This window comes from Gopherus evgoodei, chromosome 6 (assembly GCF_007399415.2).
Source record: "Gopherus evgoodei ecotype Sinaloan lineage chromosome 6, rGopEvg1_v1.p, whole genome shotgun sequence".
Taxonomy (NCBI): Eukaryota; Metazoa; Chordata; order Testudines; family Testudinidae; genus Gopherus; species Gopherus evgoodei.
Window position 1 is genome coordinate 38988468 of NC_044327.1, and position 13324 is coordinate 39001791.

Here is a 13324-nt window from a genome sequence, read left to right on the forward strand (position 1 = left end):
AGCAGATGTTTGTAGGTCCCTGATTTAGCAGTAGAAAAAAAGCTGTAGAAGCAGGAGTAAGTGGGAGAAAGGCCTTCAGAGCAGAAGGCCTGTGAAGGACTCTGTCCAAGCAAAGATCCTATAAAGGCCAGCTGGGATGGAGACTCTGTAAGTTTGTGTTTTGTGTTATTTTGGGGTTAATCAGGGGAGAGAGGCTGAAATGCTTGGGGCCTAGAGGGCCAGTATGTATCAGAGGACTAAATAATTGGGATTCCTTGTGGAGTTGTTTTGAACTACCTTTGAACTGTGAGTTTTTAAAGGGTCCTGAAGAGATGGAAACAGGCAAGGTGCTTCAGAATGACCTCTAGTCATAAGCAGGTGCTTGGGGAGGTGGTTGTATAATATTGCATATGGCAAGAATTATTACTGCACTGACAGGAAAAATAGGGATTTTAATAAAATTAAAAGCTCAGCTGCATAATGCCTCTGAACTAGAAAGCACATATTTCAAACACTAGGCTGCACAATATCTCTGGGTATTTAAAGGTCATGCTTTGGCTATTGAAAGGTAGCCATATATTTCCAGTCTAAACTAATCAGGTGAGTCTCACTCCTGTGCAGATGGCCAGCACAAGCTGTGTGCACTGTTCAAGTAAAACTGACTCAGATATAATTTCCAAACAATTATATCGACAATTACCTGTGGTTTTGAAAATAAATGAAGTAACAATGAGAAACTTATGCAAGAATAAACTAACATTTTCATTCTCATCATAAATATTTATATACTTAGAAACACTTAGACGCTTATGACAACATATCTTTCCCAGACATTCAAATTAACAAGAAGACTAATGCAGCCGCCATAATCGGTTTCTGTTAAATATTGGTACTGAAGCCCCCAGTCCTGAAAATACACTGAGCAACTTCATGCACAGGAGGAGTTGCACTGAAATTAATGGGACACCTCACTTATTGGCTGAATCAGAGCCATTTTATTTATTTATTTATTTATTTATTTTTTGCAAGGGTTGTACTATATTATCCTGTAGCTTACTTTTACTAGAGGAAAGTGTAGAACAGCATTATTATCTATAGTTAGGAGTGCCCCGTGGCATTCTTGGGTGTCCTCCAGGAAAACCTTCAAAGCGTGGATTTCTGGGGGGGTAGCCAGGCATGCCATATCCTCTTGGCACTGGTGGTCGAGTCACAGCTATATGTGGGGGCGGAGCAAGGCTTCCTCCTCTGCCATGTGAGGCATAATGAGCATTTGGGCCAGGGCCGTGCTGCTGAGAGGGGCTTCCTTCCTGTTGGTGGCTGGTCTTTTTCTTAGACTCTTTGTCACCTCGTCCTTTTTGGGTACCTAAAATGTATTTAGAAAACCAAACTGAGCCATAGAACAGAGATTGCCTATTAGAGCAGTAGGAGCAACAGAAAGCTCAGCACTTACCCGGCCAACCTCATCTCTCAGAGTGAGGTTATGAGAAATGATTCAGCAGCTCCCCCATGAAGTTTTCCAGCCAACCCTTCCCAGCCTCCAAGACCTTAAGCAAGGAACATAGAAGCCCTCCCTCTTACATAAGGTAGCACCAAATAAGTGGAGGCAGTTTCTAGGGCTACTAGGGGAGTGAGGGTGGTGAGACAGATGGCAAAACTCAGCAATTTCATTATAAAACTGCCCAATTTCAGCACGGTGCATTTGGAATTCCCCACACTGCTGATGCACCTCATTTCTGACCTACAACCTCCCTAATATTCCAGCTCTGACTTCTCCTGCTGCCAATCATGCCAAACTGTGTGCTTGTTTTGTGGCATGGACAATGAGGACAGTAGTGCCTGAGTTAGGGTGACCAGCCATCTCGATAAAATCGGGACTGTCCTGACTTTAAGGAGTTTGTCCCACGTCCCGACCAGAGTAAGGTCGGGACGCCATTTGTCCCAATATTTTGTTTTCTGGTCTTCGGCAGCAATTCGGCTGAGAGTTCTTCAATTGTGGAGGGTCTTTGGTGGTATTTCAGTGGTGGGTGCTTCTGTCTTTGGTGGCAAGGTTTATTACCCACCGCTGAAATACCGCCGAAGACCGTCCACGACTGAAGGGCTCTCTGCCGAATTGCCTCTGAACTCCCAGATAGGTGAGTGTGTTTAAAAAAAAAAAAAAAAAAAAAAAAAAAAAAAACACCTTGCGGTGGTCCCAATATTTTCCCTTTAACATCTGGTCACCCTAGCCTGAGTGCAGAGGGGAGAGCACATCACACCCTCTTTAAGGCAGGTAGAGCTGCTACATATGCAGCCTGGGACCATACCTAGGAGAAAGTTTGGCTGACTAAGCCAGAATTCTTCCTGAGGATTCCTGCTATATCATGGCCTCACTGCCCCCACCCCGCAGGAGCCTGGACTTAAAAAACACAACCCCGCCCTCAATATTCCAATATAAAAATTATTGTAGTATTCTGCAGTAAAACTTCAATCTACCAAAACACATATGCACATGCTTAGGTTTTAAGCTAACACTAACATTAAGAACCTGCTTAAGTGCTTTGTTGGATTGAGGCCTAACAGTCCAAAGTAATACAGCTTGCAGTTTGTTACTACTGTAGGGTTCTGGATTGTTATTGAAGGAGATTGTAATATTTCTTAAAAGGGAAGGAGAAAGACCAATGCCATAACGATTATGGCGGCTGCAAGCTTCTGGACTGTGGTTAATTTGCACTGTTTAATTTTCATGACTGCCCCTCTCAGGGTGTCACTGTACAGTAAGTAGAGAAGCTAAGACACTGTGTAGGGATGGCAGCAAATAAATAGACATCGTCAGAGCAGTCGCACCTCGATCTGCTGCGGAGTCTTGTTTGCTTCCTTGCTGCTTGGGTTTAGTCTCAAGGGAGTTTTCTTCCATCTCCCGTGCCTGTTGTGCTTTTTGTTTGTTTCTCTTTTTGTTTTCCTCAGCTTGCTAGTCAAAGGGGAGAGAGGGAGACATACCTTAATCACTTAAATCATTTCTCTACTGTTTCACAACAATAAAAAGTAACAGTTCTACCCTCTTTATGGCATCCTTACACTTTGTAGCTTCTTCTTGAGATCCAAGTTAGCTTCCTTGTAGGATTTGGAAGTAGCATTGAGATAATAGATACTCAATCTAAATTTTAAAGGAAAAAGAATACATTCTGTTAGGTAACAATTATAAAATCTAACATAATTCTTAATAAATCGACATTACAATGAATAGGTTGTCCCTAGCCTCCATAATGTGTTAATATGAAGAGTGGCTTTTACTCCACTACCCAGACTTATTAACACTAACATTTTGACAGTTCAGTTATGTGCTTCCTCACAGGAGAAAGAAAGTACATCTCTACCTGAGATCCCAGAACAATTCAACTGAAAAATTCACTTTCCCTATTTAAGAACCCTCCTTTCAGTTATGGTGTTAAGGAGGCAGTTCCATCCAGCTGTTCTTCCATAACATGAGTGTTCTGCAAAACTGACTTGTAAAAGGTGTATAATGTATTTTTTAAATGCCCAAATGTTTAAACAATCCTTTAAACTTGCACAACAATAGGAAATTTAAGTGCTGTAGTGCCAGGAAAGACAACAAGGAAAAACATGGAAAACTAGTTGATTTTTGTTCTAAATCACAATCTTCTAGCGCACAAAATCACAAGTACATGGCATAATTTTCTTTGTTAAATAACTGTAAGAAATTAGCACATTTTCACCCCCTACTCTCACCTAATAAAACTCTAATGGAGAACCAGCTATGTGATGTCTTATAGTGATATCAACAGTATGTCACGCTCCTGGTTGAAATAAGTGATTAATCTTCTCTCTGTTTTGTTGTCTCTTGTATTGTCTTTGCCTTTGTTTTGGGCCAAAGTCCCCTACTGCACAATATATATAATGGGAGCTACTCATGTTCTTCAGTGAGAGTCTTTCTGTATGTAGTATGATTGTCAGCAAGTCTTTGATAAATTTCATCTCAAAATTTCATTCTGCCTGTGTAAGTTCCTTCTGCAGTTTCTATTACACTTACTGTTTTTCACTTCCTTTTCTAAAATATTTGGCAGTATAACTGTGTGACGTTAAATCATGACTGAATTTTACCCAAGAGTAAGGTGACCAGATGTCCCAGTTTTTTTAGGGACAGTCCTGATACTTGGGGCTTTTACTTATATAGTTGCCAGTTGCAGCCCACCCCATCCCAATTTTTCACACGTGCTATCTGGTCACCCTACCCAAGAGGTAGCTGCACTTTTGTGTGTGCTAAGTGATCCTATAAAGTGATCCTTTGTAAAGTCCTTTGGGATGAAAGATATCAGGATTATTATTCTTATTCAGAACTGATTAATGGACAAACATCCATTCCTAGTCCAAAGCCTCAGAAAGTGGACTTTGGACAGGGAACTTCTAGTACAAGGGAGTAGCAATCATGCCTTACTGAACACCACTTACACCGGGGTTTTAGCCAGAGAATCTAATTTGGAAGCCCTCTATGTGAGTTCTCTGCTACATGCCCCCAACTCTTACCTCACACCTAGTTTAGCAAAATGATGGCAGTTCTGCTGCTTTTCAGGCCTCTTTATTATTATGCAAAACCCGAGATGCCCAGGAACAGACTTAAAGAAAGCTCTGTATCAGGGGAATAGCAATTCTGAGAGTTCACTACTAAACATGCTAGGTTTTACAATGTGCAGTTCTGCCCAGTAGACTGATTAAACTTGCTCCACTTCGGATCCCATATATTTTTGTGGGTTTTTTTGTTTTTGTTTTTATTTGTTTGGGGTGTTTTTGCTTCTTAATGATTTTTGGCACTATGGTAACAAAACAAGACAAGAATTAAGCCATTGAACAAAAGAGAGAGATTGGGAAGCGTGCCCTTTGTTCAACTATATATTAATTATGATCAAGCAAAAGACCTGTGAATTCTTCAAGTCCCTCAACACAAGGCAATCAGTGTTGTACTTGCAGGGCCAGCGCTTCCATTTAGGCTGCCTAGGCAATCGCCTAGGGCGCCAGGATTATTGGGGGGCGGCATTTTGCCGGGGGGGGCAGGCGGCTCCAGTGGCCCTGCCGCAGGCATTCCCGCGGACAGTCCACTGCTCCCGCTGCTCCGGTGGACCTCCCGCAGGCACGGCTGTGGCAGCTCCTCCAAAGCCGCTGACCAGCAGACCCTCCGCAGGCACGACTGCAGCAGGTCCACCAGAGCCGCGGGACCAGAGCGCGGGGCGGCGAAATGGCTGTGCGCCTAGGGCGCTAAAAACACTTGCGCCGGTCCTGTGTACTTGACTGTGTTTCCAGTGGACACCTACGGTTGTGCAGGCTTGACATGAAATGAATTGAGTAGAGATTCATATAGGAAAGCTTTGATCTGAGTTAAGATACTGTACTTACACCATAAGCAATATGAAGGGCAAGATCAGTCCAGGGTTAGAAGCATAACTAAATACTTTCCCAAACCAGGAAGGGAAGTCATTCTCTAAGGTTTCTGAAATGACCTCAAACATTCTAGTTTTCCCACTGTTAAAAATAAAAATTAACACTGTATTACATACCTTGCCAATGCCAGTGCAGCATTGCGTATCAGCATACAACATGATTATATCAGACTAGGGCTGGGCTCAACAAGTTATTGTCATTCAGATTATCTAAATGCTCTTTACTGAGTTGATTTTAAGAAAAACATAACTTTTTAAGCAGGATAACACATTAAAGCAGCACAGAAAAAGTTAAAATGGATAGCTTGTTCATTCCTTGGGGCATAGGGCAGAGGAAATCTTACCGAAGCTGTTCTAGTTTATCTAATCCTGAATTACACATGGTTTGGGATTGCAGTTACACAGACCAGTCCTCAAATGTCACCCTCTATGTCTTCTATGATCTGATTACTAAATGAAAATTTGCAATCAGTATCACCTGCTTTGTACCAATTCTGTGAAATCCAACCAGTTTCATATCTCAGCAGATTTGCTGGTATTTCATGCATTTCTCCCACACAGTGACAGTGAGTGTCTGGAAAACATTTTCTGGTTTGCCTATACCCAAAGGAACTTTTAGAGCTAAGATGTCAAGACTTCTGTGCCTTTAAAAGATGCACTGGGATCACTTTACTAATGTATTTTTCAAGCCATTCACTGGAAACCAGATCTCCATTTTACTGCTCTTCTCCTTTTACTCCATTAATACATTTTTGCTAGCAGATATCAAAGACACAAATATTTTAAAATCTAAATGTCGTGTCTAACCTATTGCTTGCTTACTAGTGTAATATGTCATATTAAATGGCAAACAGAGATGCTGAAGATATCTCCCCTGATATTCCACTTCTGCAATGCACAGTGTGAAGAATAAGGCATGGAATTAGCTGGTTCTTAAATGGGCAAGTGTCTTCATAGCTATATCCCCCTCTGCTGTTACCTGCTTGCAGGAGAATGCAGGCTCATCTTTTTCAAACGCAACTAGTGATTCTGGATGCCTAACTTGAGGCACCTTAAAGATTATTGAAGAGTCAGTGTTCAGCACCTTCTGAAAATTCTCTTTCAGGTGTTTCAAGCTGGGCACACAGGTGCTCACAATCACTAGTCCCTTTTGAAAATGTAGGCCACGTTATCTGGGGTATTGTTTATTCTTATTTCAATGTGCATGGATTTACACACACAATTGCTGTCAACACGGACACCCTTTATTTCCATCATTTTTGAGAACTTCAGAATATGACTCACAGCACCAGAAATATATTATAACAGTGCTACTGAATCTAACTCCCTGAAGTACTGCAGAAAGTCTCAGAAATTTGAGATGGAAAAGCTCTATTCGGTCATCTAGTCTTCCCCTCTGCTACTGCCACATCCCTTTCTGCAGTACGTTTTCTAGTGCTTGCTGCAGCCTCTTCTAAATCTCCTATCTCCTAAGCAATGAGACTATTCTACACTCTAACAGATCATCTCAAGCAGGTAGAGCATGTATCTCTAACAGAATTGTTCTCTATTCCTTACATATAATTTCAGACTTGATCACACTAGTATGAAATGTTTTTTAAAAAAAAGAATTTCTGTCTTACCAGTAGTGAATACTTTTTAAATAGTTAATCATTTCTCTCACATTTAATTTATCTTCAGAGACTATGGTCCTATGCACAAGTAAAATTAGCATAGTTTATAAAGTGCCAATACTTAGTGAGGAAGTTGGCTTTAGTTATGTCATTCACTGTACAGTAGTCATACCATGAGATAACCAATTTGTCAGGAAAGAGACGGATATAAAATGTGAAAGACCTGAATGGGCCGCAGTCAAAGGATGGTGGGATAGAGACAATAGTGTACACAGCAGGCAGAGTGGAGAGGAAGAGAATAAAGAGCAGCATGGCCATGTAGAAGTTATTGGATCTAGAGGCTTTGAAGACCCTCTCGTGGGGGACATTGCAGCACATCACAGCCCAGCACTGAAGATACATCGAGGTGTGGAGACGGAACACATTGATAGCTGGCAGGCCTGGAGCATAAAAAGAACCCATCCTAGAAACAAACAAGAAAGTGCTCTGTAAACTCTGCAGCCTTAGAGACACCATAACTCTCCATCCACCCTGGGCTTTCATATCCCCTTGTTTTGCAGCCACACACAATGCATTTTGCAGCTTATGAAGCCTTGTTTAACTCTTTTTTTTGGTCTTGGCTCTCTTTCTTCCATTGACTTCATGGCATATGGCTAAAATACTCTTTAAATCATGTCTTTCCAATTCTCAAGGCTCTCCTCCCCTCGACTTTTTCTTTCTCCAACTGAATTTTAACAACCCAGTCAGAAAACTATTATCGATTTCCCCCTTTCACTTTCTTCTTCTTTAAATGGCTCTTTCATTTTCAAATCCATTCAGACAGATTGTCATTCATTTATAGAACACATAATCCCAAACATTATACCCCATAATCTCTTACAGGCTTGATGAGTAGCTTGTTTTATCATAATCCAGCCTAGTCTTAATTTAATTTGCTGTTGTCTTATTAATATTTTTGCTGTCTCCTGAGCTGACATTTATTTCACTTATTCTGGTACCATGGTGTGATCAAGAGCACTCTTGTATTCACACACTACAGATTATTGTAATAATCTTTGTGTAAAATATGCCTTGTAGGGTATCATTTAAAAACTAATAACATACCGATCATGAATATTCTTGTGTAATGTATCTATGGAATGTGTAGTGAGAGGTATGAACATAAACTGAAATTATTATTACAATGTGTTTACCAGACAAGTCTCACTAAACCAGTATCATCAAACCTCATTAGCAATCACTGGTCAAGTGGCCATTCTTTGGCAACAAAGGAGGTAGGAACAGATTGATCTGTATTTTAGCAAACAATAACATAGAACCTCTTGTAGAGGTGGAGTACAGGCAGCGCTGTAGCCAGGGAGATACAGTGCTGTATGTGCCTTGCCAGTGTGGACAGGGAGTAGTTACAGCGCTATAAAGCCCTCACCAGCGCTGCAACTCTCAAGTGTAGCCAAGGCCTAAGTTATATTAGAGCAAAACCACTGTAGAGCATAGTCAGTCCCTGTCTTTACAAGTGAGAGTTGAGAGGCATGCCCAGCAGTATATGTCAGTGCTGTCCCAATAATGGAGCGAGGGATCATTCCGGAGTGATAGCAGCAAAGAGTCCTGTGGCACCTTATAGACTAACAGACGTTTTGGAGCATGAGCTTTTGTGGGTGAATACCCACTGCACACGACGAAGTGGGTATTCACCCACGAAAGCTCATGCTCCGAAAGGTCTGTTAGGGTATGTCTACACTACGGGATTATTCCTGATTTTACAGAAACTGGTTTTTAAAAACAGATTGTATAAAGTCGAGTGCATGCGGCCACACTAAGCACATTAATTCAACAGTGTGCGTCCATGTGCCAAGGCTAGTGTCGATTTTTGGAGCGTTGCACTGTGGGTAGCTATCCCATAGTTCCCGCAGTCTCCCCAGCCCATTGGAATTCTGAGTTGAGATCCCAGTGCCTGATGGGGCAAAAAATATTGTCGTGGGTGGTTCTGGGTACAGCCTCACCCCTCCCTCCGTGAAAGCAGCAGATAACTGTTTCGCGCCTTTTTCCCTGGGTGAACTATGCAGACACCATAGCACGGCAAGCATGGACCCTTTTCAGCTCAAGACAGCAATCAAGGACTTTGTAAACACCTTGCGCATTCTCATGCAGTCTATGCTGAACCAGGCCCTGCAAAATCAGTTGAGGAGGAGGCGGCTACGGCAGCGCGGCGACGGGAATGATGAGTACATGGACACAGAATTCTCTCAAACTGTGGGCCCCTGCACTTTGGAGCTCCTGCTGGTAATGGGGCAGGTTCCAGCCATTGAATGCCGATTTTGGGCCCGGGAAACAAGCACAGACTGGTAGGACCACACAGTGTTGCAGGTGTGGGACGATTCCCAGTGGCTGCAAAACTTTCGCATGTGTAAGGGCTCTTTCATGGAACTTTGTGACTTGCTTTCCCCTGCCCTGAAACGCCAGAATACCAAGATGAGAGCAGCCCTCACAGTTGAGAAGCGAGTGGCGATAGCCCTCTGGAAGCTTGCAACGCCAGACAGCTACCAGTCAGTCAGGAATCAATTTGGAGTGGGCAAATCTATTGTGGGGGCTACTGTGATGCAAGTAGCCAAAGCAATCATTAAGCTGCTGCGACGAAAGGTTCTGACTCTGGGAAATGTGCAGGTCATAGTGGATGGCTTTGCTGCAATGGGATTCCCTAACTGTGGGGGGGGGGGGCGATAGATAGAACCCATATCCCTATCTTGGCACCGGAGCACCAGGGCACCCAGTACATAAACCGCAAGGGGTACTTTTCCATGGTGCTGCAAGCACTGGTGGATCACAAGGGACGTTTCACCAACATCTATGTGGGATGGCCGGGAAGAGTTCATGACTCTCGCATCTTCAAGAACACTACCCTGTTTAAACAGCTGCAGCAAGGGAATTACTTCCCAGACCAGAAATTAACAGTTGGGGATGTTGAAATGCCTGTAGTTATCCTGGGGGACCCAGCCTAGCCCTTGATGCCATGGCTCTTGAAGCCATACACAGGCAGCCTGGACAGTAGTCAGGAGTTGTTCAACTACAGGCAGAGCAAGTGCAGAATGGTGGTAGAATGTGCATTTGGCCATTTAAAGGCGCACTGGCGCACATTACTGACTCGCTCAGACCCCAGCCAAACCAATGTCCCCATTTTTATTGCTGCTTGCTGTGTGCGCCACAATCTCTGTGAGAGTAAGGGGGAGACTTTTATGGTGGGGTGGGAGGCTGAGGCAAATCACCTGGCTGCTGATTACGTGCAGCCAGATACCAGGGCGATTAGAAGAGCACACCAGGAAGTGGTGTGCATCAGAGAAGCTTTGAAAAACAGTTTCATCACAGGCCACAGTACGGTGTGACTGTTGTGTTTTTTTTCTCCTTAATGAAATCCCCCACCCCCTTGATTGACTCATTCCCTGTAAGCCACCAACTCTCCCCCTTCGATAACCGCTTCCTTCCTAAAGAAATAATTGATTAGACTCTTCCTGTTGGTATGCATACTTCCACTGTTTCATGTTCTCTGTATGTATAAATATCTCCTGTCTGTGTGTTCCATTCTATGCATCCAAAGAAGTGAGCTGTAGCTCACGAAAGCTCATTCTGAAATAAATTTGTTAGTCTCTAAGGTGCCACAAGTACTGTTCTTTTTAAGGAAATAAAATCACTCTCGTTTAAAAATCATGTATTCTTTATTAATTAATTATAAAAAGAGGGTGAGAACTGACAAGGTAACCTGGGTGGGGTTTGGGAGGAGGATAGGAGGGAAAGAAAAGGCCACTAAAAAAATTTCAAAATAATGACAGCCTTTTGGTTGGGCTGTCCACTGGGGTGGAATGGGCGGATGCACAGAGCCTCCCCCCACACATTCTTAGTCGTCTGGTGGGTGAGGAGGCTAAGTGGGTGAGGAGGCTAAGGAACATGGTGAGGGGGGAGGGCAGTTATACAGGGGCTGCAGTGGCACTCTGTGATTCTGCTGCCGTTCCTGAAGCTCCACCAGATGCCGAAGCCTGTCCATTTGATCATGCAGCAGCCCTAGAGTTGCATCCTGACACCTCAGATCTTCCTGCCGCCACCTCTCATCTCGAGCATCTCTCCTCTCCTCACATTCATGCCTCCTATCCTCATGTTGGTCCTTCCTGTCCTCACAGTCACTGGCATCTTTCCTGTACTTTGATACCACGTCCTTCCACTCATTCAGATGAGCTCTTTCATTGCGGGTCACTTCCATGATTTCTGAGAACATTTCGTATCGAGTCTTTTTTTCCTCCACCTTATCTGAAATAGCCTTTGGGATGGAGGAGGGAGACTTGAAAAATTTGCAGCTGCAGGAAAAAAGTGAGAGAAGTATTTTAAAAGATACATTTTAGAGAACAATGGTCATACTCTTTCACGATGAACAACACTATTCATCTTACATAGCACATGTGATCTCACTACAAGGTCGCATTTTGCATCTTGATATTGAGTGCCTGCGGCTTTGGTGTTAGAGATCACAGACGCAGGTCCGGGCATCAGAGTTCGGCTTGCATATGGCCATGGTAAGCCATTGTCTTTCGGCTTCTGCAGCCTTCATATATCCAGCGCCCTCCTTTCCCAAATAGCAAGCAAAGCCCGTTGAGTGCTGCTTATTTCCTGTTAACGTGCAGCACCAGAACCGCCCCCATCCAATTCTCTGGGATGATCACTTTACCCCTACCCCCTCTCCCCCTGGTATAATGGAAGATCACTGCTAGCCACCCTTCTCCCCACTGCATGGCTGGTAGCAGGGAAGATCCCAGCTAGCCAAACACGAAAAAGCTCAGCGCCAATCACCCCCTCCCCACCTGCTTGGCTAAATGCAGGGAAGGATTTTTTAAGCCACAGGCAAATAGCCCAACCATCTCTGTCCCCTTAATTAAATTCCTGAATTTCAGCCAGGTTACCATGAACGATATCACTCTCCTGAGGATAACACAGCAAGATAAAGAACAGATGTTGCTTGAATGCCAGGAAACACCGCGACCATATGCAGCTAGGCTTTGTCATGCAATGATACCAGATTACTTGCTACATGCATGGCGTGATCAAGTGTCCTACCATGGAGGATGGAATAAGACTGCCCTGCCCAGAAACATTCTGCAAAGGCTTTTGGAGTACCTCCAGGAGAGCTTCATGGAGATGTCCCTGGAGGATTTCCGCTCCATCCCCAGACATGTTAACAGACTTTTCCAGTAACTGTACTGGCTGCGAATGCATCCCAAGTCCTTAGGCAAATTAATCATTAAAAAATGCTTGCTTTTAAACTATATTTTATATTTACAAAAGTACACTCACCAGAGGTCCCTTCCATGACTTCATTGTCCGGGATAGTGGTTTGGGAGGGCTGGGAGGGTAATTCCGTCAGGGTGAGAAAAAACTCCTGGCTGTTGGGGAGAACGGAGTGCTGTGTGCTATCTGCAAGCTTGTCCTCCTCTTCCTCCTCCTCCTCATCTTCCCTGTCTGCAGAATCCTCAGGCATGGCTGAAATTAACACCTCCACCTCGGAATCCACGGACAGGGGTGGGGTAGTGGTGGCAGACCCCCCTAGAATTGCATGCAGCTCAGCGTAGAAGTGGCATGTTTTTGGTCCTGCCCCAGACCTTTCGTTTGCTTCTTTGGTTTTCTAGTAGGCTTGTCTCACCTCCTTAACTTTCACACAGCACTGTACTGAGTCCCTGGTGTGGCCTCTCTGCATCATCATGCACCTTGGAAATTTTTTCAAATGTTTTTTTCATTTCGTCTTTTGGCACGGAGTTCTGTTAGCACAGAATCCTCTCCCCATACAGCAATCAGATCCAATACCTCCCGTGCAGTCCATGCTGGAGCTCTTTTTCGATTCTCAGGAGACTGTATTGTTACCTGTGCTGATGAGCTCTGCATGGTCACCTGTGCTGGTGAGCTCTCCACGCTGGCCAAACAGGAAATGAAATTCAAAAGTTCGCAGGGCTTTTCTTGTCTACCTGGCCAGTACATCTGAGTTCAGATGGCTTTCCAGAGCAGTCCCAATGGTGCACTGTGGGATACCACCCGGAGGCCAATACCGTCGAATTGCAGCCACACTAACCCTAATCCGACATAGCAATACCGATTTCAGTGCTACTCCCCTCGTCGGGGAGGAGTACAGAAATTGGTTTTAAGAGCCCTTTATATTGATATAAAGGGCTTCTTTTTGTGGATGAATGCAGGGTTAAATCGGTTTAACAGTGCTAAATTCAGTATAAACATGTAATGTAGACCAGGCCTTAGTTTATAAGGTGCTACAGGACT

At 43.8% G+C, this 13324-nt stretch overlaps 1 protein-coding gene across 1 annotated transcript in view; it reads right to left on the reverse strand.

Moving 5' to 3' along the window:
• Positions 1 to 1067: 1067 nt before the first annotated feature.
• Positions 1068 to 13324, reverse strand: part of TMC1 (transmembrane channel like 1) — a 77178-nt gene continuing 64921 nt past the window's right edge. The window contains exons 16-20 of the mRNA XM_030566979.1: positions 7245 to 7484; positions 5365 to 5490; positions 3034 to 3112; positions 2803 to 2926; positions 1068 to 1342 (exon numbers count right to left, since the gene is read on the reverse strand). Coding sequence (XP_030422839.1) covers positions 1068 to 1342; positions 2803 to 2926; positions 3034 to 3112; positions 5365 to 5490; positions 7245 to 7484 — 844 coding nt within the window. The remainder of the gene's footprint in view (positions 1343 to 2802; positions 2927 to 3033; positions 3113 to 5364; positions 5491 to 7244; positions 7485 to 13324) is intronic.